This window comes from Barbatula barbatula, assembly GCF_947034865.1.
Source record: "Barbatula barbatula genome assembly, chromosome: 19".
In the NCBI taxonomy this organism is placed as follows: domain Eukaryota; kingdom Metazoa; phylum Chordata; class Actinopteri; order Cypriniformes; family Nemacheilidae; genus Barbatula; species Barbatula barbatula.
The window spans coordinates 17,015,260-17,040,105 of NC_136782.1; the positions used below are offsets into that span (position 1 = coordinate 17,015,260).

At 39.2% G+C, this 24,846-nt stretch overlaps 2 protein-coding genes across 4 annotated transcripts in view; one reads left to right on the plus strand and one right to left on the minus strand.

The window, feature by feature from the left end:
- Positions 1–18,516, plus strand: trim3a (tripartite motif containing 3a). Of its 2 annotated transcripts, none has more exons than XM_079481809.1 (14): positions 1–148; positions 10,562–10,735; positions 11,672–11,912; positions 12,264–12,415; positions 13,190–13,370; positions 13,548–13,895; positions 14,022–14,412; positions 14,687–14,790; positions 15,027–15,194; positions 15,407–15,575; positions 15,660–15,719; positions 15,866–15,936; positions 16,062–16,202; positions 16,791–18,516. In XM_079481809.1, exons 2-14 carry the CDS (start codon positions 10,590–10,592, stop codon positions 16,941–16,943), a joined length of 2,325 nt encoding a protein of 774 aa, XP_079337935.1. In that variant the 5' UTR covers positions 1–148; positions 10,562–10,589; the 3' UTR covers positions 16,944–18,516. The 2 variants fall into 2 exon arrangements, with proteins under 2 accessions (XP_079337935.1, XP_079337936.1); XM_079481810.1 differs by lacking the exon at positions 1–148 and adding an exon at positions 9,882–10,000.
- Positions 18,035–24,846, minus strand: part of c4 (complement component 4) — a 24,937-nt gene continuing 18,125 nt past the window's right edge. For both annotated transcript variants that reach the window (XM_079481808.1, XM_079481807.1), the window contains 13 exons: positions 24,477–24,658; positions 22,792–22,947; positions 22,516–22,575; positions 22,331–22,421; positions 22,066–22,240; positions 20,520–20,607; positions 20,366–20,440; positions 19,885–19,987; positions 19,700–19,789; positions 19,440–19,532; positions 19,276–19,359; positions 18,832–18,976; positions 18,035–18,695 (listed from right to left, as the gene is read on the minus strand). In XM_079481808.1, coding sequence (XP_079337934.1) covers positions 18,554–18,695; positions 18,832–18,976; positions 19,276–19,359; positions 19,440–19,532; positions 19,700–19,789; positions 19,885–19,987; positions 20,366–20,440; positions 20,520–20,607; positions 22,066–22,240; positions 22,331–22,421; positions 22,516–22,575; positions 22,792–22,947; positions 24,477–24,658 — 1,484 coding nt within the window. In that variant the 3' untranslated portion in view covers positions 18,035–18,553. The remainder of the gene's footprint in view (positions 18,696–18,831; positions 18,977–19,275; positions 19,360–19,439; positions 19,533–19,699; positions 19,790–19,884; positions 19,988–20,365; positions 20,441–20,519; positions 20,608–22,065; positions 22,241–22,330; positions 22,422–22,515; positions 22,576–22,791; positions 22,948–24,476; positions 24,659–24,846) is intronic.

Consider the following 24,846-nt stretch of genomic DNA (forward strand, 5'->3'; position numbering starts at 1 on the left):
TTTCCGACTCTCCCATTCGGTGAAACGGATTGCAGTTTACATGGGAAAAAATAACATAATTTCTGGATTATTTATCGAACACTGACAATGTAAACCGCTTTATCCCTCAACACAAGCTGTTTTCCTATAAATCCCGTCCACGTTTCACGTGAGTGCACTTGTTTCTTCCCACATCAGACTCGTGTAGTCATTTCAGTCGCGTTGTTGTGTGCATAACGTTCCGTTAATTCATTGAATCGCATCCGACATTTCGCGTTTTGACTGTGACATGACTTTTAAGTCTGGTTTTCTTATTATCGCGGATTGTTGCCCACCATCACCGAGGATGTGCGGAAGTCTTAAAATATCCGCAGGATGTAGATTCCCCGTCTATGTCATGCTGCTGCGCTTTGGGTCAGCGAGTTTGACACTGTTGTTGTTTCCATTGTTTCACGTTTGTCGTGACATTATTGCACATGTGCGCGTGTCATGCGGTTGTCTTCTTATGAAATGTGCATCGCTTCTTGTGTGTTTTTTTAAAGCTTTCTGATGGATGGTCCCGAATATGTGAAGCGATTTACGTGATTGGTACACAATGGGTGTCTTCAGTGCAGTGAGATGCCACTGAGAAAATGAGGTGCAGTCTACGAGGCCTTTATCTCTGCAGTGTTTGTATTCACTCTAAAGTCTTTCTTAGATGGCAATTTCGTCTTATCCAGGTATTGTCCTCATATCCATTGATTTTTCTTGCACTTGCTCTCATACTGTAACATCAATTTCACCGGAAGTGCATTCTTAGCACCTGTTTATGCTCCAGGTGCGATTTCGAGTTTGACAGGTCATCGTTTCATTGGGTGTGAAATTATTGTTTGCCTGTGTATTGTTTTAGTTTTATAAGATGGGCGGTGAAAGAAGTGGGTCCTATTTGTGCTGAACAGGTTAATACATGTAATGATTATTAAACATATATCTTATGCATTTATAGCTAAATGCAGTTCGTATACAAATACTTCTGTCTCGAGGCGACTTGTTGTTGTGTATGCCAGATAAATAAAGACGGATGTACTGTTGTCATCTGCGCTGTTGTCAAACAAATACCTCGGGGTCAAAATACAAAAGTTCAAAAGTGAGGCATATTAACACACTTTAAAGGGATATTTCACACAAAAGAATGATAGATTCTGTCATGAATTACTCACGCGTTAGTTGTTCAAAACCTGTATACATTTCTTTGTTAGGTTGAACATAGATATTTAGACAAATGCTTGTAACCAAACGGTTCTTGGATCCCATTGACCACCATAGTAGGAAAATGACAATGGTAGTAAAAGTGCACCATTTTGCTGTCCTACTCTTCAAATGATCTTCTTATGTGTTCAACAGAACAAAGAAATAGAAAGTTATTTTTACTACTATGGTATTGAATGGGGTCCGAGAACTGTTTGGTTATAAAATCAAATGGGATGTTGTTAAGGACAATAAAAGCATTATACGCTCACTAAGGTCCTAATTGTAGTCCAGAGAAAAGCGTCCCAGCCATAAAAACTAGTATGCAGGGCTAGCTAGAAAAATCTGATGTGAAGCTCATGATTCTGAGAAGGAGACGCTGGTCTTCTTGAGAATGTTTCACCAGCTCGGTATAACAGCTGTTGCTTGGCCACAGTAAATACTCAGCTGTTCCTCTTCATAGTTTCATCATCTGTTTGAAAAGAATGATGAAAGTCTGTGTCACATCGGTTCCATTATAGACAAACACATTTTTCTCAGACACGTATTTACCGAGAAGCTTCATCAGGCTGTTATATTGCAGTGCTTTGAGAATCTGCTTCAGTTCTGAGTAGGATGTTAATGCATTTCAGTGCATATTCAATGACCTTTTGTTTTTAGCTCTGTAGGTGCTGCCAAATCCTGAGTTTAGCTTAATGGATAACAAGATATTATGCAAGACAAGCTAAAATAATTAGGTTTATATGTTCTGTATGGTTATCACTTTATCGCTGAATTTTGGTAAACCGAGCATTGTTCACTCATGAAAATTCAGTCTCCCTCCCTATTTCTTTCTTATATCTATGACCTCTATATACTGTTTGCTGATGTAGGGTGGTCTTGTTTGCCCTGGTGATATGTTATGTACGGACTGGTGCTGTCAGGTCCACGTTAAGCAAAGCAGCCAGGTTGTTTCTAGAAGAATCAACGTGCCATCCGTCACATCTTTGTGTGAGTGACACTTTCCTCAGCACCCCTGTCATTGGGTTGACAGGCAGCTGGGTGACGCCCAGTGAGGACACATTTTTACTGCAGAAACGTGTTGTTTTTTGTATTCATGAGTGTGCGCCTGTGTGCAGTATTGTACTTGTTACACACTAATGCACCCAAGCATCCCATTAAATGCAGTCATGCCGACCAGAATTGTCTAGGTAGGCTGAGAAAGATTTTATTGTGTCTCCATTTCTTAGAGAAGGAGCGTTCTGTTATACATTTATCCGGTGCATACTTTAGGTTATTCTCCCAAATAGTATAAGACCATTATACCAACATTTAAAGGTTGACATGTGACTTAAAAATGCACGTCGTCATGCAGTACAACAATGGTGCACTTGCAATGCAAAGAAATAAAATATTTAGCAAGGCTTGCAAATTGTATTTTATGTGATCGTTCACCCAAAAATAAAAATTCTGTAATGATTGACTCTCCCTCTTGTCATTTCAAACCTCTACGACATTCATTCTTCTGCGTAACACAAAAGAAGATATTTAGAACCTTTTTGTTAACTTTCACTTGCATTGGTTTTGTGTCCATACAATAATAGTGAAGGGGGGGCAGTGCTGTTCGGTTACCAACTTTCTTCAAAATGTCTTCTTTTGTGTTCTGTGGAAGAAATGTAAATCATAAAGGTAAATCAAGACGGTGAGTAAATAATATCAGTACTTTTATTTCTGGGTGAACTAACACTTTTAAGACACCTGAAATGACAAACATTAGAGAAATCTTCCCCCCCACTAGATTGTTGTTGACCCTACTAGACTTCTGTTGGATAGTAACACAAGATTACATGGTGTGACTGATGATTTAGACATTAAGCACAACTTGCTCTCCAGCAATTTGCTTTTGCAAGTTCTGTCATTTAGCATGAGACTAATTGCTTCATTTATAGCCTTCTGCCTAGCACAATGTATTAATGAGTCAATATGGCTTTGAATAATCGTTCAGTAAACAGTATGGAGAAATGGATGGGAATTAACCGACAAATTATCCATCTGGATTTAAGGATGCAGAGAGAATCGTGTGGCACAGGCCGTCGTGTAATATTACAGCTAGTTGAACGGGAGCCAGGGTTCTCCAAATGGACTTGACATCTGGGCCACCACAGCAGGACAGCCGTGGCTTTACGCTTCAGAACAGTATTGAACAGAAGTGCTTTTAAAGCAACAGTTCACTCAAACATGAAAATTCAGTTAGTCGGGTAATCACTCGAATTGTTCAAAATGAACGTTTGTGTTCCAAAGGGAAAAGTAACAGCATATGGGTTTACTTTGTACCATCACGAGTATGAGTAAATATTGACAAACTATTTAGTCCGGGATTAACAAATCTTGTAACAGACACAGACATGCTGTCTGTCATTGTCAGGCTGTCAAGGATGAGTCAGGAATTGAAATAAGACTAAAAGTGGGCTGGCCTTCCCAGACGCACCATGATTCTGCACTGCATCCCACTGTTTAGATGTTCTGGTTCACATGTGATAAGACTTAATCTTCATGAAATGATGAGATCCTTCTTTGTTTAGTGTGGATACAGTTCAAGGTTGATTTGATCAACCTCCTGTGTTCCCACGGTGGTCCATGACCGTTGTGTTTGACTTGAGTCAGAAAGCCACTCAGCCTCTGCTTTGATGCCGCTGTGTCACTGATCAAACAATTTTAAGATTGCATTTACTTTCACACCTCATATAACTCTCACACCTGCTGTAAATACTGTTCACACCATATTCATTTGGTAACCATTCTTGATGTAAAATATTAATACACCTTGAAACTCAACTTCTACAGAATCGGTCAATTCTCTCATTATTTAAGCTCATGTCATTCCAAACCATACCATGTTGAGGGTATATTAAAGAGAGAGACCAAAATAATTAATTATATGATATTATCACAATAAACTATTTTGGAGTGTCATCCAGATACTAGCACTGATTTATTTATTGTATGTAGGGCTGGGACGATATTTCTTGTCATTTTTATGCTTAGTTTCTCAATCAATTAAGGCTAAATGCCAACACGTCTGAAGCCAGAGGGTGCTCTCGGGCAGAAACTTCTAATATGGGACAGAGAGGAAGAATGTTTTACACACGTAGGGCATTTTCCAAACGAGAGTGAGCATCCCTAATGCCCTACTCCCTTCGAAGGGCTGAAACTCTTTGAAGGGTGTAGGGCAATACTGTCACTTGTGAATGCGTTTGGAACTCCCTTCACAAAGGGGATGGCCAAATGTTACCTTGACAACGCCACACGTGCACTCTGAATCCAGCACTCAGTTGTAATTAATATTTCTTGTTAAATATTGTCTAATTCTGTTTTACGGTGACAGATTTTGCCTTTTAAGTTGAACTGTTATTTTTAGCAGTGTAACAATGCATTTCATTGTTAAACACTGTGTCTGGAACTTAGATCACCAATATATTTCATAATCACTCATACGTATGTCAACTGCAATGCTACATATTCAAAGTCTGTGACTGCAAGTTATGCTAACAGCAGTCTATTATTCAGGATGCAGATGCACCGTCAGGAAATATCTCTGCATGTATTCCAGGCTGCCCAGCCCACGTCTGCAGTCAACACCGGACATATAAGGATAGAGAGCCATGCGTGCGTTGCTCCGTTACTCACGGCACCTACCCACAGACACAACGTTTAAAATGCTGTTTATCTCAGCAAATCAAACCAGTTATGTGTAATCCATATGTATGGTACCAAGGGTTAATCGATTTCTTAAAATCTATGAATATGCAGACAGTATTATCTATACTGCAACCTCATGCAATACTTTGTCTGTACACATAAATGTCAGGGGCTTGTGTAATTGTTTTGTACGGCTCTCAGAACCACACTGGTGGTAAATTGCCTACCGCATGCAGTATACCTTTAGACACAGGTAATGGAAAAAGAGTCGCATTCTGTCTTGCAGAGCTGCTTCGCTAATGTCGTCTTATTGAAAGAAATTGAATTTATGGAAATGACGCAGTCTTGGGCAATCTGCTCAGTTCTATTGTCCTGAACAAGCAGCCTATTAAATTTGTCAGTCTGCTGGCGAGCTGTAGGTGTCAGGGGTGAGCGTGCAGTCTCGGTCCCAGGCAGATTAGACCCAGACTGATTCTTTTTTAAATGTACTGTAAGCCTGCGTTACAATCCGATTAAAAGCTATCCCCACCAAGAAAGGACTTAGAATGGGGCATTAGGTGGGAAACATGTTCAAGCCCCTCAAATTCTCCTGGTTATGTTTGTAGTACAAGAATGTATTTTGTAATACACACGCATTTTCTTTAAACTAAAATTTTGAATCTGGAAGCAGATCGTTTTTTATCCAATATTTCGCGATGGAAAATAAGGAATACTGAGTAAAGAGGTTAATCATAAAGAGGTTTTTTCCTAAATTAACTTTATTCTTCCATGCAGTACACAATGCGTCAGATACATTCAGCAGAATCCATAAATCACTGTGTGTTATCTACTTTCATAGTATACTGTCATAGTAGCAGGCACTCCAGACGTGTCATACTTGAATATTGAGGTTTTTGCTCATCATACTTCAGCTATCTGGGACATTATAAGAGATATGTGTTTATCCTGATTTCAAGATGGTTCCTGGGTTGTATCTTACCTCTAGTGTGTACAAAGTGTCTCTATCATGGGCGGTTGGGCGGCCGATATCAGTCAATATTTTTAATGGCTTTTGACCATATACAATTTTTATTTGCATTTTTTTTGAGGAACTCAGATTACAACCAAACAGCCATTCTCATCTCATGGATTCAGAATGCTTAATATAAAGTTAAAATACAGGGATTCATAATTTAAGCTTGAAAAATACTGTCAACTGCGCTGTCAATTTAGCCATTTTTTCATGTTTAAGTATTTTTATAATGGTATCCCAGCTAGTACATGCACGTCTGTGAAACGTGTGGTGAAGATCTGCAACATCTGCTGTGTGAACATCTGCTAAACATCTTAGAAGGAGCAGTTTTACATCCATTCTAATTCATAAACATCTTACAGACGTCTTCTAGACGTCTTTATGACATCTGACAGCAGATGTCCCCGAGACGTATTGCAGTCCAGCAAACTAAGTATTGCAGATCAGATGTCAATGCAGACGCCAAATTGTAGTGTGCTATCAGGGATATTTACATAAAATAGCGTAGAGTATGTCACTTGTTTATTTAATGTCTGCATTTACATCTGCAAGTCATATTTTTTTGAATGTTTGCTCATCTGCAATACTTCTCTAAGATGTCTCCTGTCAGATGTCATGTAGACATCTAGAAGATGCAAGAAGTTTATGGTTTTAGTTATCTCTAAAACTGCCTTGTCGTTCATCAGATGTTTTTACACAGCGGACATGTTTAGCGGACATTTAACAGACGTACCTGTCTGACTGTGCCATCTGAAATCATGGGAATTCGTAACTATTTTACGTGGTGGCTAATTCGTATGAATTTGTACAATGTGAATTACAGAAAATGTACAATTATTTTAAAAAGTAATACTGAAGCCCCTCCCCTGACCACAACCCCTAGACCTAACGTCACTGGTGCAAAAGCAGATCGTACTATAACGCACAAATATGATCGCATGAATTCACACAAATTTGCCACCTCGTGAAAAAGATTAGAAAATCCTGTGAGATTGTGTTGCTCATTGCAAAATAAAAAGTATATATATATATATATAATAGCTGCTTGGCATGTATTGTGCGCTCTTGTGGACATGCATTGGACACTGATGTGGAAAATCAATAGTTGAATATTGTTTTTGTTTCAAAATTCCCGTCACTCGATAAATGCAGGTTGAACTCCACCCATTGGAGACACATTGGCTATTTTCGAACGATGTTGACTAATTTGTGTTCCAAAGATAAACTACGGTCTTACAGGTCTTACGTCTGAATAGACTCAGCTACAGTGAGATTCTAGTAATGGTGTGTTTCTGATCCACACTGTTTACAGTGTCTCTGACAGCATGGGGCCATTAAGCTTACACAAAGTGTGAAGGAGAAAAGATTATAACACGTTAGTTCTTGGAATAGGCACATGTTTATATTTCATATGCAACTTTCGAACTATCGAATGTTCATACAGTGGAATATCAAGTTTATTGTGTTTATTTTTCTTAAGTCAGCCACAGGGCGTTGAATATAAAAACTGTACAGACTAAGGCCTGAGATTGTACAAAGCCTTTGTCATTTCCTACTGTTCAGAAGGAATGCGGAGAACCTGCAGAGAGAGAGAGAGAGAGAGAAGAGACAAGATGACAGAGGGATGGGGGATCTTGCGATGTCAGCATTCTTCTGCCCTCATTCATGGCTGTTGTGAGGGGGTGTGGCTAACTGTGTAGGGGTGGGGTGGAACTGACGGGACTGTGGTGGTGTCTCTTGGTTACTGGGCTTGGCTAAAGCGAGCAAGAAACCAAACAATGAGGTCTGCTTGAGAAAATCCCCAGCCCTGTCTGGCGTGCTGATCCAAACCGTGAATAATTTCAAGTACTGGTGTGCGAGAGTGTATATGTAGTAATAAATTCGTATTATTAGTATTATGAACCGTTCACATCAAGAACAATAATTGTAAAGATAACATTACTCTATTAGTGTTTACATAACTGTATTAGTGTTAATATGTCAGCCTTTTGTTTTACAGTAAATTTGACATTACCATTTTTGTTTGCGCTAGCTATTCACGAAAACCGCAATAATATCAGATTTTCTCTGAGATTATATTGACCAAAATAATTTATGGTAATGAAATTATTAAAGATATAATCACAATAAATGTTTTCAAAATAAATCATGATTTTTTCGACCAATGCATCACATTTAAAAGACAGAGAGTTTGTAACAATTGTGGCTCTTAAAGGGACAGTTCACCCAAAATTGCCAAGGTTTGTTTGGTTACAAGCATCTTTCTCTGTGTTCATCTGTACAAATACATTTATTTGTAACAAATTGAGGGTAAATTATGAATTTTCATTTTTGGGTGAACTTTCCCTTTAAGGCAAACATTTAAATGGTTGCCGCTAAATAATTTACTTACTTTCAGGCTTGTGCAGTGAAAATTTATCGTCAATTTTGACATTCATCAATTACAAAAACTAAATAATCGAGGTAAACGATTATTTTGCCGCATTACATTTTGCAAGGATCCTCTCTTTTCTTGTAGTATTAATCCACAGCACACCCTTTCCTTTACAATGGTTCAGCAGTGCTGTTTCTTTACATTTATTTTTCAGTAAAATTCAGAGTTTAAAAACAAGTTTTTTTGTATTTACTACGTTGTTTTAAAGGTTAATGAGTAATTGTGTTAAATAATCGGGATCTCAATATTACCCAAAATAAATCGAGCAGCCCTACTTACTGTATCATTATACTGAATTTGGTCATTTAACACAATATCGATCATCATGGTTTTAACATCACGGTTATTGTCAATACAGGTATATTGTGACACCACTACTATAAAATGGCAATGCACACTGATTTTATTGTGTAGACGACGTACATATTTCGGGCCATTCCGATGTCTGGATTGCAGTGGGGTAGTGATGATACAGCCCCAATAAAGTCAAATTGTGAAACTGCAAGATTGCACAGCATATTGCGAGCAGTCTTGGTTGTGTATGCACCTATGCATGATTTACCTAATTCCCCTTATGAATCTGGTGCTAAAACAACACAGACGACACGTGCAAACCCCTATCAGCAGGTGCAATTCATTATTAAATTCCCCTCGGCCTTTTTTTCTGTTGAGAAAGGACAGCTGCCATTTTGGATCAACAGAGACCAATCTTCCCCTCTGCATCCCAATGGCTAGCAGATATGCAGGTGCACTGTTAAAATCTCTCTTTCTCGAAACGCAGGGGAGGAAGGAACTGGGAGGATTTTGAGGAAGCGCCATTTCAAGGCTTCCTTTTTTCTCTTCCTCCCATAGCAGCGGACAGTCTGCACACCAATGCACGGCACATACTTTAATAGATGATAGCCTACATTTGAAATGTATTCAATTGTGAGAGAAAAGAAACTACTTCCAGGCGGATGCTCTGGTGCTCAGCGCTCTGTCTGCAGTTGGCTGCTTTCATTTCCACAAGCTGAAAGTGAAAGATTCCAAGGAGCTTCGCAGAGGAGGAAACTTCTTTACAGTGTAGCTGTAGAGGAACTTGTTTTTTTGGGGAGTTCCCAGGATGTGAGCGATGAGTATGCTGGGATGAGACTGCTTTTGGTGTGTTTGTGCATCACCCTTCAGTCAGGTGTGATATACTGTAAACGTCAATGAGGGTAGAAGTATTATTTGATTTGACACATCAGTGCTGTGATGGATCTGTTCAATGGCTCGTACTGTTGTGTATCTTAGTGTTGTTGATGATTCAGTCAGCAGAGGTTCGAAAAATCAGTGCTTCAATAAAAAAAGATATATGTGTTCATGATAGAAAAACCCAATATAGGGCTTTAGAAGAATAAATCTAGAATTTATCATGAAATTATAAATATATGTATTCTGTTGCACCTGGATACTTTCGTTCACACATTTATGGCGTAATTGATTTACCTTTATATTGATTTCTCTTTTGTAGAGATGTTTTCAGAGCCTTTTATTGAGAGTAGAACACAGCAGACAGGAAGTGATGTCAGAAGGGAAGTGAGGGCAGGGATGGGTAAAATGACAAAGCTTGATTCAAACATGGGTCATCCTTTATTGGAGCATCAGTGTGGGCATGTCACCAAACTCTTCACAAGATATCCTGCTTTGTGGTTTGTATAGTTGTTTTCCCCAAAATTGAAGAACTATGATACAGATGATTGTCTTTTATTGAGTGTCAACACCCTGTTTGTCGTGTTTCGCATGTTTTCGTAAAAAGAAAATGATGCCAAATGCACATCCCTTGAAATTGAGCAACAACAAGCCAGTCTTGTTAGTTGATCGAGACAACAAGGTTAATCTGTTTTGTATCTGAGCAGTGAGATGTTCAGATCTGTGTCATGGATATAAATCTCCTGTTTAAGAGATTTAAATCTATTCATCACTCCGCTTACCAACCACTACAAACCAAAATCGCTGCAGTCTGTTTGATGCAAAACACTGATAAGGGATGCTAAAAATGACTTTGATGAAATGTGTATAAAAAGACTTCTGTTCTGTAATTATTTTTCGGATTTCAAAGCCTTCGACGTCTTAACGTGATGCAAACACACATACAGGCTTTTGGTCCTTGTATAACAAGAAAGAGATGTTTATGTGTTTATATACCAAACCTTGAGGCAGTTCTGCAGCTTCACTTGATGTGAAATGTTCTTTCTCTCTCTCTGTTTCAGTTGGAGAGGACTCTGTTTTGTCATTTGAATGCCTCTCACGATGGCAAAGCGAGAGAGCGGCAGCACCAGCCCGGTGGTGCGTCAGATAGACAAGCAGTTCTTGGTGTGCAGCATCTGTCTGGAGCACTATCACAATCCTAAAGTTCTGCCCTGTCTCCACACCTTCTGCGAGAGGTATCCCTTCACATCTCGATTGAAAGTGTCATGTATATTAATCTTCATAAGTCTTCAAAAAAGGATAGTTCTCCCAAAAAATGAAAATTGTGTCATCATTTACTCACCCTCTTGTCATTTCAAACATGTTTCTTTCTTCTAAAGAACATATTTTGAAAAGTCTTGGTAACTGAACAACGGCAGTACTCATTGACTTGCATTTTTGTCCATAGAGTAGAATTGAATGGGTCCCAGTGTTTTTCGGTCACCAACGTTCTTCAATATCTTCTTTTTGTTTTGCAGAAGTAAGTCATACAGGTTTAAAATGACATGAGTAGGCGAGTAAATGATGACAGAATTGTTCTTTTGGGGTGAACTATCCCTTTAAATGTTCCTTTAATTAATCACGTCTTGATTTACGGCAAATGCTTTTCCAATCCCTATGACCTTGAAGAAAATCTTTAACACTCGCTGTCACTACTCACGCCCGCGGTCCAAGGTTACCAGAGCGGGCAGGATGCTGTCCATGCCCAGACCTGCCAAATGCTGTCATGGCAGAGCTGGACAGAGGACGTGGCGACTCTACGAAATTATTAATGATAATCTTAAATCTAATTATTTTTATTTTTGCCTTGTAGTGCAAGCACTGTCGAGCTTGTGCAGAGACTGCAGCTTTGGCCAGAGGGGAACTGGAATCCCCTGGTTAGGCCTGGTTTCCCTCTGAGGTTTTTTTTCACCTCCAATGGAGTTTTGGGTTTCTCGCCACCGTTTGCCTTGCCGTTTTATTTAATTAACACTGCATATAGGAATTTATAGTCTGTCTGATATTTGACCTGTGTTTTGACTTGCATAACCTTATGTGTATTTTGCTTATAGTCAATGTTTTCTTGTACAGCGCTATATAAATAAAGCTGACTTGACTTGACTTTTTATGCCCATTTATCTCTTTTATCGCAGATGTCTCCAGAACTACATCCCTCCTCAGTCCCTGACCCTCTCTTGCCCGGTTTGCAGACAGACCTCCATCCTGCCTGAAAAGGGTGTTGCTGCTCTGCAGAACAATTTCTTCATCACTAATCTAATGGAGGTGTTACAGAGAGAGCAGGACTGCACCCGTCCCGAAGCTTCGAGTGGGCTGGAGTCAGCCGGTGCTGCCACGTATGCCCCGCCCCTCTCATGCCCAAACCATGAGGGCAAGGTAAAACATCCTACTTATAACATCACATACTGATAATTAACAATGCGATTATCTCCTAAAGAAATGGGCAGCGACCCAACTGGCATGATTACTTCGCATATACACTAATAGCATGATTTGTTACTGATAGAGTTGCTTTAGGGGTTGAACAATGCGTGATAATTGGGAATACTATTTTTAGCACACTTTGTTTTAGGAAGTACTTATGATCCTGCATACTATTTAGGATGATGTGTGAATCATTGTAAATGTTTATTTTATGGAGTGGTTCCAAGGCATAAAATATGAAAGTGTAAGTGGCTTCGAACTGAGTCTTGCAGCATTTTAATGTGTTGTTTGCGCCCTCTGCAGGTCATGGAGTTTTACTGCGAGTCCTGTGAAACAGCCATGTGTTTGGAATGCACGGAAGGAGAACACAGAGAACATGTGACTGTTCCACTGCGGGACGTCCTAGAACAACACAAAGCAGCGCTGAAGAACCAGCTGGATGCAATCCGCAACAGGTTCATGCAGATAATACCTAATAATACAGTCTAGAATAATGCTTCTCCACCAGGGGGTGTCAACAAACTACCAAGGGAGCTTAAAATGGTTTCAAATGAGACCGCAATAAACCAAAATAACTTTTTGGTTGAAGTGTTAAAACGTGAAAATGGAATGCATGTTTTGTAGTTTAGAAAATCAGATTTCTTCATAAAAATGTTCAAGAACATTCTGTGATAATATAACCTTTAAACTGTAAAATTGACTGAATAAGCCTGTCAAAATCAAATCAGTGTTTAGGAAACCAATTGTTTTCAGTAAAATCATTAATTTCAGTATTAATTATTAATAAATGTATCACATCATCTATTATTTACAGCAACAAATACATATTTCTTTTAATTCTTGTGATTACTACGATCTTATTCTTCTTATAATGAGAATATGCCGCTTTATACCTTATTTAAAGTAAAAAAGATTGTGATTCACTGATCTAAAGCCGATATTTGCTGTTCGATTTCTGCTTTTTTCCCGCATTTAAAGCGTTAAAAGGATTATTATGAATTCGATTCGATTTCCAACACTGCAGTATGATTTTATGTAAAGCTTCTTTAAAGCCATGTGTGTTCTGTAAAAGGTATTACGCAACTAAATTTGATTTCTTGATGAACTTAACCCTGCTTAATAATAACTGTTTAAACCAGGACCTCAGGCTGGTTAAAGATGTTTTGGTCACACTATGAGCATCTTATTGAAAGTTTGATAGAACATTGCCCTTATTCCTCCTCTCACAGGCTTCCACAGCTGACCGGGGCTATAGAGCTGGTCAATGATATCTCCAGACAGCTAACAGACAGGAAAAACGAAGCTGTTTTGGAGATCAGCAATACGTTCGAGGAACTGGAGAAAGCACTACACCAGCGTAAGACTGCCCTTATCACTGACCTGGAGAACATCTGCACCACCAAACAGAAGGTAAGACCTCTGTACACATCGTTTTGTAAATAAATACATTTCAATAAGGAATACTGTTGAGATCGGACCACTTTTACAGGTTGCATTACTGAAAACCTGCCTTTCAATTCAAATAAATTGCTAGTTTCTAATGTACAGTATTAATCCAGCCGCCAAACCTCTGCTTTGTCTTTGCAGGTGCTACAAAGCCAACTGTCTGCTTTATTGCAGGGAAAAGAGAACATCCAGAGTAACTGTAGCTTCACCGAACAGGCTCTAAACCACGGCAGCCCCACCGAAGTTCTCCTGGTGCAGAAGCAGATGGGAGAGCGGATGGGGGTTCTCGCCCGCCACGCCTTCCCTGAACAATCCCACGAAAACGGACACCTTGACTGTCAGGTGGAGACAGAGGGTTTGCGTCGCTCCATCCAGAACCTGGGAGTCCTGCTCACCACCAGCGCCGTGGGTCACACCAGCGTAGCTACCGGAGAGGGTCTCAGACACGCTGTCGTGGGTCAGAATACCACTGTTACAGTCACCACTAAGGTTGGTGATGTAACTTTTGTGTTTGGTAGAGTCAAACAAAGAACATTTTGAGTATTATATAGATGAACTGTAGGAAATGATACACATACTCATTCCTAACATAAGCATTTAACTGCTGTCACTCAGGACAAAGATGGTGAACTAGTCAAGACTGGAAATGCGGCACTGAGGGCTCAGATCACTGGGCCTGATGGAGCGGTCACCGCAACGGAGATAACAGACAACAAGAACGGCACTTATGAGATCGGCTACACCCTCCGTGCCGAGGGCGAGTTTTCCTTCTCTGTCCTGCTCTATGGACAGCCCGTGAGGGGAAGCCCATTCCGCCTGAGGGCCGTCAAACTCTGCGACGCCCCGCAGTCGCCCGATGACGTTAAGAGGCGTGTGAAGTCCCCAGGAGGAGGAGGCGGGGGCGGAGGGCACGTTCGGCAGAAAGCGGTCCGAAGACCCTCGAGCATGTACAGCACCACGAAGAAGAAGGAGAACCCAATAGAGGATGATCTCATCTACAGAGTGGGTGGGTAAAAAAACGTATAAACAGATTTGTATACTAATTTACTCGAGCTCAGAAGTTGCTGTAACACTTGTAACATGTAGATTTTATATTAAACATTCCTGAATATTTGTTGGTGTAATGAATTACAGTGTATTGTTTTTATATAATGATGTGGGTGAAGCGTTAACGTTGCAGCTTTCTAGTAATGTCATCCTATGAGGATGAGAAGGTCACATCTGTTTGCCTGCGTCATAAGCTGTGATACTGACACATTCTGTGTTATTTGATGCGACAGGAACGAGAGGACGAGAAAAGGGGGAATTCTCCAACCTGCAGGGAATCTCCACCACCAGCACTGGACGAATCGTGGTAGCTGACAGCAACAACCAGTGCATACAGGTAACACTTTATCTATGAGCAATATAGAGTTATGGGGTTTTGTCAGTTTTGCAACATGCTGTACACCTTATATTTTGAGGGTTTAATCTAACCTGAGGGCATTAATAGCAAATATTGTACAAATGTGATGTACAAATGCATCGCTTTGCACTACTGCATATAAATACAGTATATTGAATGTGTATAGAACTATTTTTACTGATTTAATCAATTTAGTCATTTTGCATACATGGTAGATGTTTTCGAACGATGGTCAATTTAAGCTGAAGTTTGGGGTCAGAGGTCGCTCTCCTGGCCAGCTGCAGCGACCCACCGGCATCGCCGTGGACATGAATGGTGACATCATCGTGGCTGATTATGACAACAGATGGTTGAGCATCTTCTCTCCTGATGGCAAGTTTAAGGTTGGTCACATAACTTCATAACAGAGCTTAAAAGTGCCGCGTGTTAGACGCAGCACAGACATTTCCCAGCCTCTTCTTTAATGTGTAAATACTGGTTTTATATATATATATATATATATAAGCAACAAAGATTTCTTATGTAACTTGCTAACGTACCATATTTCACATTGTTGATCTGACATTTGTTTGTTGTGATGCACAAATGCTCGCAGAACAAAATCGGCGCAGGCCGGCTGATGGGTCCTAAAGGAGTCGCCGTGGATAAGAACGGACACATTATCACAGCAGATAACAAGGCTTTCTGCGTCTTCATCTTCCAATCCAATGGCAAGCTGGTGACCAAATTTGGTGCCAAAGGAACATCAGAGAGGCAGTTCGCAGGTAGTCTATATTATATATCATTAAGCCCATCCATCATCTGCTTTTAGCATTTAGCTCAAGCTGCTTTTTCCTTTATACCTGCAGACAAAAGTGCTCCAAATACGCCAACTGAGCCAAAGCAGAGTAAATCCAGCCCTGCATTCAGTGAGTATTAAACACGAGAGAATTGTTTTCATATAAATGTAGAATTTGCATCAGTGTGGTGCTCTCTGTGTTGCCAGGTATTTTCTAATAAACAAAACGTTTCAATTAATGCTAACCCTTTTTTCTCTCTTTTCTGTGGCAATAAGGTCCACATTTCGTGGCTATAAACAACAAGAATGAAATTATTGTGACAGACTTCCACAATCATTCTGTGAAGGTAAAGTGAAATCTGAAGAATTCGGTTCCAAAATGATTAATTATGAATTAGTTATTATTAATTATTAATTATTTGTTGTTATTTTATAATTCATTGTATTGTGGTTCTTTATTGTATTCTTGCAGGTTTACAATGCCGACGGGGAGTTCCTGTTTAAATTCGGCTCTCATGGAGAAGGGAACGGGCAGTTTAATGCACCCACAGGTGTGGCTGTGGATGGAAATGGGAATATTATTGTTGCAGACTGGGGCAACAGTAGAATACAGGTGGGCAATAAAATATTATGACTGTGTTCACAGTGTATGCTATTAAATACATTTTCGTCTTTATATATGCTGACGTATAAAGGTGACATGCATTTTTTCCTAAACATGAGTATTTCAACAGAAATTATACAAAGAAAATATATTTTAAGTTTAATGGACAGACACAGTTGTGATTTATTTTTCTAAAAAGTATAAATATTGTGGCTTTGTGCGATTTTTGGGGAGGCAGAACATGACAACATTGGCTAACAACAGGGTATACTGGACTGTTGATATGTGGACACGTCACCTTTTTTTGGGTCAAAACTAATTCAGTTTTTGAGCAAGTACATAAAACAGTGTTCAAAACCTTCTCCTTACTTTACCCCGATTCACATCTGTGAGATTATAAAATTATTATAGTTAATCGAGTTCAGATTTTACCGGAAATGTTTAATTTACTTTATTTGAGTTCAACACTTGTAAAGATAAGAACAAAGAAACCCGCAGTTTTATGTTTCGAAGATAGATGGCGCCATTGATGCAAAAGTAAAGCAACTATCTGATTGGCAGTTCATGGCTAAATTTAATTCCATCTTTCTTCTTCAGGTGTTTGACAGTTCTGGCTCTTTCCTGTCATATATCAATACAGCGGCAGACCCTCTGTACGGACCCCAGGCTCTCGCTCTCACGTCCGATGGTCACGTAGCCGTGGCAGACTCTGGAAACCACTGTTTTAAGATCTATCGATACCTGCAGTAGAGACCCTGGTGAAAGGTTTAGCGGGTATATACTGTAAGGTTCACGTCTCTTTTGCATTTCATGGTTTCCTTTGCACATAATTCTGCACAACAAAAAATCCAGAATACAATTGACTGGTTTTAAGTTGACGTGTTGTGAACAAACCCAGGGTTTAATGAATGTTGCAACCGTATCTGATTGATTAACATGAATAATTTCCAAACTGAATGTACAGTATATTAAACACGAATAACAACACTCAAGGTTCACCAGATATTGACTAAGGCAGCTATCGTTTGTTTCAAAGGACAAAGCATTATGTGCTTTTTTCCAAAATATCAAGCTACTTTGTAAACCAATTTATGAAATCAAACTGGGATTTTAATGGTTGAAACAGTTTATTGTAAGCATTTCTTCAGCAGTTCATTAACGCTTGAGCTTAAGAATGACCTGTAGTGGATGCTGTTACACATGGACCGGCCATTCGTGCTTTGAGTAGTTGTACATGTGTATGCAGTTATATCATACAGTGTAAATTTAATCGGCGTTGGTTTGCTGTAATATGGTTTTGGAAAATCTGACTGCGCTAAAGCTCGATATTTAAAGTAACCCGGCTGTTAATGTAAACTGGCTTTTAGTAAAGCTGCTTCAAGGTTTCTTGTGCCTCTGCTTTCAAAAGCTCCTTCATATCACTCATCACAACAGCACAATTCACATATTGCATGATCTTTTTTCTGCCTATGTTAAAAAGGTCAAGTTAATTTTATTTTGTACATGCTCTTTGAATGTACAAGTTATTTTTTAAGTTAAAAGTATTTTGTTTATTAGCAAGCTCAAGGCCTTCAGGGGTTCAGATTGGGTGGATACGGCTTATGTGTTGTGAAATGTTTTTGTGTACCGAGCAAAGGGAATGTAGTATAACAAAAGTTCAACATTAAGGGGAAAGTTCAACAGAGTAAAAGCCATTTTATGTTGCCAAATTCGAGTTAAAAAAAGCAGGGTACTATTCACAGTTTACCATATTACTGAAACATTTACTATCAGTAAATCAGAGTTTTATCATTTTGGTCCAGATGTCACAATATTAGAATACACAGCCAAAGTGAATCGAATCAGATGAGCATTTGTACTTTATTTGGAGTCAGAATGTTTCTTTTCTGATTACACTTCTGTACTTATTCTGAACAAATGAGTGCTGTTAAAGCCACTAACTACAGTATTCTGTAATAAAACGACTGTGCAACAGAACACAAGGCATTTTAAATTTGATATTTATTCTGCAATAATACTCTAATATGTATCCGAAATGTACGGTCTCAAAAACTTGACCTAAGAAGATTATGTATTTATAATATGGGCAGTTAGAGATGTTTTATAAAATAATATCTGAGGTTATTGTAATAAAGTTCTTCCCTTTATGTAACAGGATTAAGAGTAAAGTGAATCTACTGTATTGCCAATATTACAAACCTTCCACATTGAAAGCAAAACCGAAATGCTCCGGGCTCTCAATTCTAATGTATCCAACAACTGTAACTGTCTGTTTATATGTCCGTATGCACTAGAAATAAAAGCACACAAATGACCAAGGCAACTACTGATGTCATACATGGCTCTTTCAACGGTGTTTTCTAAATGTCACAGCGTCTTATGGGGTGCTGTCGGATGAATTCGTTCAACAGGTAACAGGCGGAGCGACTCATGGTTCCTTTGCATTTCTTCTCCTCTGGTATCTCCTCAATCCAGATGTCACCGTTCAACATATACCTGTACCTTTAGAAACGGAAAACCTGATTCATTAAACATTCCTGCACCTTAACTAGGCACTATAGCAACACATATTCCTCATCAATGCATGAAGTGATAAAATGTATATATTGTAAGTCAAATATTAGGTTTCACAGCTTACTGCAGTCCTTTGTAATCCAGCAAGTAGATATCTTCATCCTGCCCCATAAGCAGATAACTTGCTTCGCTTTTCAATGTAAGATCATCACAAGCCGAGCGCAGCACCATTTCACGTGTGGCATCCTTATCGATGGCAGAGTCCTTTCCTTTTACAGGACAGCAAGTGTTATTATTCTAAAGGAATTGTTAATCTATTTACTCGCATTTATGTCATCTTAAAGTTTATAGATTTTTTTTCTTCTGATATTTTGAAGAATGTTGGTAACCAAACAACATTTACCATTGTATGGACACCAAACCACTGAGACATTTCTCAAAATATCATCTTTTATGTTCCACGAAGAAATAAATTGTACAGGTTTTGAATTAGATGAGGTGTATACATTTTTATTTTCGGATGCACGTTTAATACTTAACGTTTAGAAACACTCAAGTCTAAACTCACCCGTCTGAAGAACTTCAGAGATTACTGCAGTGTAGTACATAAAGACACCATCCGTGCTTGAGTTGCCAAATTTGATTACGTAAACTATAAGAGACAGAATTTATATAAATGTAAACGTTTGATCTGGCGGCATCATTTGTGTATTATTTGGTATGGTTTCCAACCGTAATCTGCGAAAGGCGAGTAACATGCAAAACCACTGCGAGTGTCTTTTTTCATGTTCTTGCTGAAGGTGACCCTCAGTTTGGGACAGGCGCCTATAAAGGTATGAAAAAAAATGTATGTTTAGTACAATACAGTTTACGGATACTAACTATTTGTGTATATAAACAGACTGTGTTAAGAATCCACACTAAAGTAAAAAGTGTGACAACTAACCACTGTCTCCATCCTCTTTGTAAATATGCAAGAAAGGGTTTCTCACCTTCTGCACATGTGCACACGTCCCCGTTGCACAGCTTGGCGATCATTGGGCTCTTCTGAGGGGCTGTATAGAATATGCTGCATCTCCTCTCTGTGTAGTACATGTGGTGACATCGTGACATGCACATACAGTTACAGTTCAAAAGGTATTAAATGGTGCACAGTTTTGATGGTTTAATTTATGACCTGGGTTGTAATAGTCATAGATGACAGCAGCCGCTGGCTGGACAAGGCCCATGGGAACAATCTGATCAGCACCGAACCAAAGACACCTCTCAGCTTCATCGATCTGGTGGTATGATCATTTTAGGCGGTTTGGATAATAAAAGTGTTATCTAAATAATACATTTAAAACAAAGTTAACAATAGAAATACAATAAAATGTAACATTGTCACTGTTGGGCAGACATCTCCTCTCAATATTCATGATTTTTATTTTTTACATGCAGTAAATAATTACTATTGGTTTGCAAATATTGAACCAATTAAAAATATTAAAAACAGCTTCTCCCTTTACAAACACAGTCAAACGTTTTTCCATTTCCTCAAATGTAACAGTTTTCACACACAATCTTTCCTTGTGACAGCCGCAAGAAAATATAAAATGTTTTGTCTGTGTATACGAGCATTTTCCATGTGACAGTAGAAACAGAAAAACCTTCATTACCTTTGCAAAGTATAGAAAGACTTTATTTTGGTAAACATCGTAACGGTCAATATACTTCTCAGAGCCCTTCATAAGCTGTAGAATATATTTAAAACAATCCATTAGTAAATAAATCCTACACTTTTGGAAAAAACGTTAAAAACTGCTCACTGACTTGTTCTAGATCCCCTGTGTTTGGTCTCAGGCCGCTCAGCAGTGAGATGTCCACTACGATCATACCAACAGAACTGTTCATTTTCACCCTGTGAGTGAAGAATCAATAGATCTCAAATTATAACATATAGACCTATTTAGAATGTACTTCCATATACAGGTGCTGATCGTATAATTAGAATATCATCAAAAAGTTGATTTATTTAACTAATTCCATTCATTTCACACAGACTGATATTTTTCAAAGGTTTATTTCTTTAAATTTTGATGATTATAACTGTCAACTAAGGAAAATCCCAAATTCGGTATCTCAGAAAATTAGAATATTGTGAAAAGGTTAAATATTGAAGACACATGGTGCCACACACTAATCAGCTAATGAACTCAAAACTCCTGCAAAGCCTTTAAATGGTCTCTCAGTCTAGATCTGTATGCTACACAATCATGGGGAAGACTGTTGACTTGACAGTTGTCCAATAGACGACCATTAGCACCTTGCACAAAAGGTCATTGCATAAGAGGCTTGCTGTTCACAGACCTCTGTGTCCAAGCACATTTGTAGAGAGGCGAAGGGAAGGAAAAGATGTGGTAGAAAAAGAAAAGTGTACAAGCGATAGGTATAACCACACCCTGGAGAGGATTGTGAAACAAAACCCATTCAAAAATGTGGGGGAGATTCACAAAGAGTGGACTGCAGCTGGAGTCAGTGCTTCAAGAACCACTACGCACAGATTACATGGGATTCAGCTGTCGCATTCCTTGTGTCAAGCCACTCTTGAACAACAGACAGCTTCTGAAGCGTCTCGCCGGCTAAAGACAAAAAGGATTGGACTGCTGTTCTATGATGAAAGTAAATTGTATATTTCCTTTGGAAATCAGGGTCCCAATGTCTGGAGGAAGTGAGTAGAGGCTCACAATCCACATTGCTTGAGGTCCAGTGTAAAGTTTCCACAGTCATTGATGGTTTGGGGTGCCATGTCATCTGCTGGTGTTGATCCACTGTGTTTTCTGAGATTCAAGGTCAACACAGCCTTATATCAGGAAGTTTTAGAGCACATCATGCTTCCGGCTGCTGAGCAACTTTATGGAGATGCAGATTTCATTTCCCAACAGGACTTGGCACCTACACACAGTGCCAAAGCAACAAGTACCTGGTTTAAGGACCATGGTATCCCTGTTATGAAGTGGCCAGCAAACTCGCCTATGCCAGACCCAACAATGCAGAAGAGCTGAAGGCCACTATCAGAGCAACCTGTGCTCTCATAACACCTGAGCAGTGCCACAGACTGATCGACTCCATGCCACGCCGCATTGCTGCAGTAATTCAAGCAAAAGGAGCCTCAACTAAGTATTGAGTGCTGCACATGTTCATACTTTTCAGTTGGCCAAGATTTCATAAAATCCTTGTGTGTAATGAATGAATATATTATACAATTATACAAGGATATATAATGGAATAAGTGAAATAAATCAACTTTTTGATGAACCAGCACCTGTATAAAGTTAATACACTAAACAGCTAGCAAGATGTTTTATTCTGCGCTCACCCCACACACACTGTGTATATGAGTGAACTCTCTTTTCTCAGCTCCTCTGAAGCTTGTCTTCTTCTGCGACTGCGAAGATCAAACCATTCCATGCTGCTCCCTGGCTCATCTCTGTGTAGATTCTCATTGGTATCGTAATTGTAATAATCATCATACCCTTCTTCATTTTCCTCACCTTATACAAAACAACATGTTAATGTGCTAGTCAATTTATTCATACAGAACAATTTATATTTCTTTTCTCCTTCAGAGATATTTTACGTACTGTATTCCAGCTCTCCTTTCACTTTAACAGTAAGGTGAAGGAGGTCACAGTATGATTCGTCTTTCTTCATAGATCTGTACGTCTGTACAATCTGTAACAAGTTCACATAAAATTAATAACTCAAAGATCATAAAGCCAAAATAATGGATAATTTATCAATATTATTTGGTGAGGAAAGATTGTACCAGTAAAGTTCCACGTCCTGTTCCTTCAACATTTACAGTCATTTTACCAGGATTTCTGACCTGTGGAAACAGGTGTAATATTAAATAACATTACAACATAAGCTATTGTTATTTATTGGGCAGTTAAAAGGGAAGTGAAGCATACAAAAGCATTTCCTAAACCTAAATGTACATAGATATTATACTTGTTTGTAATCCTATACTAAAATTCAAGAGCAGGTGTAATGACAACCTTTGTTTACAGGGAGGCCATAATAATGATACCATTGTACTTACCACAATGGCAGCGTGTGTAAGTGCATTTTGTGTAGTCAAACGAATGTTCTCCCTTTGACCGTTTTCATGACACATTTCCACCCGCAGATTAAGATCTTTGACATCATTGTACTGTATGCTGTATTTTGCTAAAGCCTCGAGGGCCACGACGGTGTCCTAAAATACACATCGAGTGTTAAAAAAGGTACATGGTTTTGACAAAAAAGAATAATAATTATTATTATTTTATTTCATATAACGTCTTCAAAAGTAGCATCTCAAAGCGCTTTACAAAAATAATGAAAAATAGAATGTAGTAAATTCAAAATATTTTACAATTCAAGCAAAATAACAACAAGGTAGAAACAAACAAAGAACAAATAGAAATAAAAACAAGAAATAATAATTTACTTAAGAAACCCACATTGGACCACTCTACTACCGACAGTTACAGACCTGTTTCTTTCCTCCCATTTATTGCTAAAACTCTTGAAGGGCAGTTTTCATACAGGTGTCTTCCTTCCTATCCCAGAACAAACTCCTGGATTTCAAGCAATCTGGCTTCAAAACAAACCACTCCACTGAGACAGCACTCTGCTATCGGTCTTAGAAGCACTGCGGCTAGCCAAGGTAGAATCTACATCCTCGGTCCTGATTCTGCTAGACCTATCCGCAACGCTTGACACTGTCAATCATCAGATACTGCTAGCAACCCTGACATCTCTGGGAATCTCAGGCTACCCGCTCCGCTGGTTCAAATCCTACCTCTCTAGCAGATCCTTCAGGGTGTCATGGAGGGACTCGCTGTCCACTGCTTCCCACATCATCACTGGGGTCCCTCAGGGATCGGTGCTTGGACCACTGCTTTTTTTCATCTACACAACATCCTTGGGACCCATCATACATGCACACGGCTTCTCCTATTACTTTTATGCTGACGGCACCCAGATCTACATCTCATTTCACCCAGACGATACCACTGTAGCAGCTCGCATAACAGCCTACCTAGAAGACATCTCAGCTTGAATGAAGGAGCATCTCCTCCAGCCGAACCGGCCAAGACAGAACTACTCGTGTTTCTGGCACACCCCACGGTGAAACATGATCTCATCATCCCATCAATACCACAATCACTCCTTCCAAAACAGCCAGGAATCTCAGAGTCATATTTGATGAACAGCTGTCCTTCAATGATCACATTGCAAAGACAGCGCGATCCTGTCGATTTGCCTTATGGGAACTGTGTGGTGCCTGTTTCTGGCCCCAAATGATACCGGCACACCGGGAAAACACCCCTGGTTACAATATCTGCCTAGAAGTGTTTTTAAACCTTATATGTGCAGTAAGTAAACTTGTTGTTGCACACTACATAAACTAAAATAGGACCTTTAAAATCAAGAAATATATCTCTTTAAGACAGAGATAATGATTTTTAATCTCAGAGGTACAGTGTGAAAGAAAAAAAACAGCCGCTTTAATATCAGATTTTGAATGTATAACTGGGTGTCATCTGCATAAAAATGAAAATTAAGACTAAGAGACCTCAGGTCTTTCTCCAAGAGGGAAAATGTACATACTATCAGCATGATAGAAGATCAGCAGGATAACACTCCAAACTAGACATTCAACTGGTCCAAGCGGTTTCTTTTTTTTACTTGAACTAACGTTTATTTGCGTTTCTGCTAAATGGAAAACTTGTCGCCCACCTGTGTAGACCGGAATCCACCTCCGTACCCACGCTGCTCGGTTAGCCAGTTCGCGATCTTTTTAGCCATCTCTTTATCTCCTACAGACAACGCATTCAACAGCCCATATGCTGTGGTCTCCACAGCCTGGGCATCCGCTTGACCCTCTGATTTAAGACTGTTGGCATTCCAGAAACACTTTGCTACACAGAATAAAAAGAAAGATAAGGTAAGAATTAGAAAAGGAAATCCGGCTAAATATTTATGACCAGACATTATTCCTTCTTTCATAAAATTGTCAAAGTTGTTCCTGCATGTTGTACAATTTTGCTAACAGATCTCTTCTGAAGTGTTAAGTTCCTCGAGATGAAGTGAAAAAATATTGATCATC

Excerpts from the sequence above, each read along its gene's own strand:
- trim3a (XM_079481809.1), top strand. The coding sequence starts at position 10,590 with ATGCCTCTCACGATGGCAAAGCGAGAGAGCGGCAGCACCAGCCCGGTG. Across the intron at positions 12,416-13,189 it reads CTGGATGCAATCCGCAACAG|GCTTCCACAGCTGACCGGGG; the intron begins GTTCATGCAGAT and ends CTCCTCTCACAG. Across the intron at positions 13,896-14,021 it reads CTGTTACAGTCACCACTAAG|GACAAAGATGGTGAACTAGT; the intron begins GTTGGTGATGTA and ends GCTGTCACTCAG.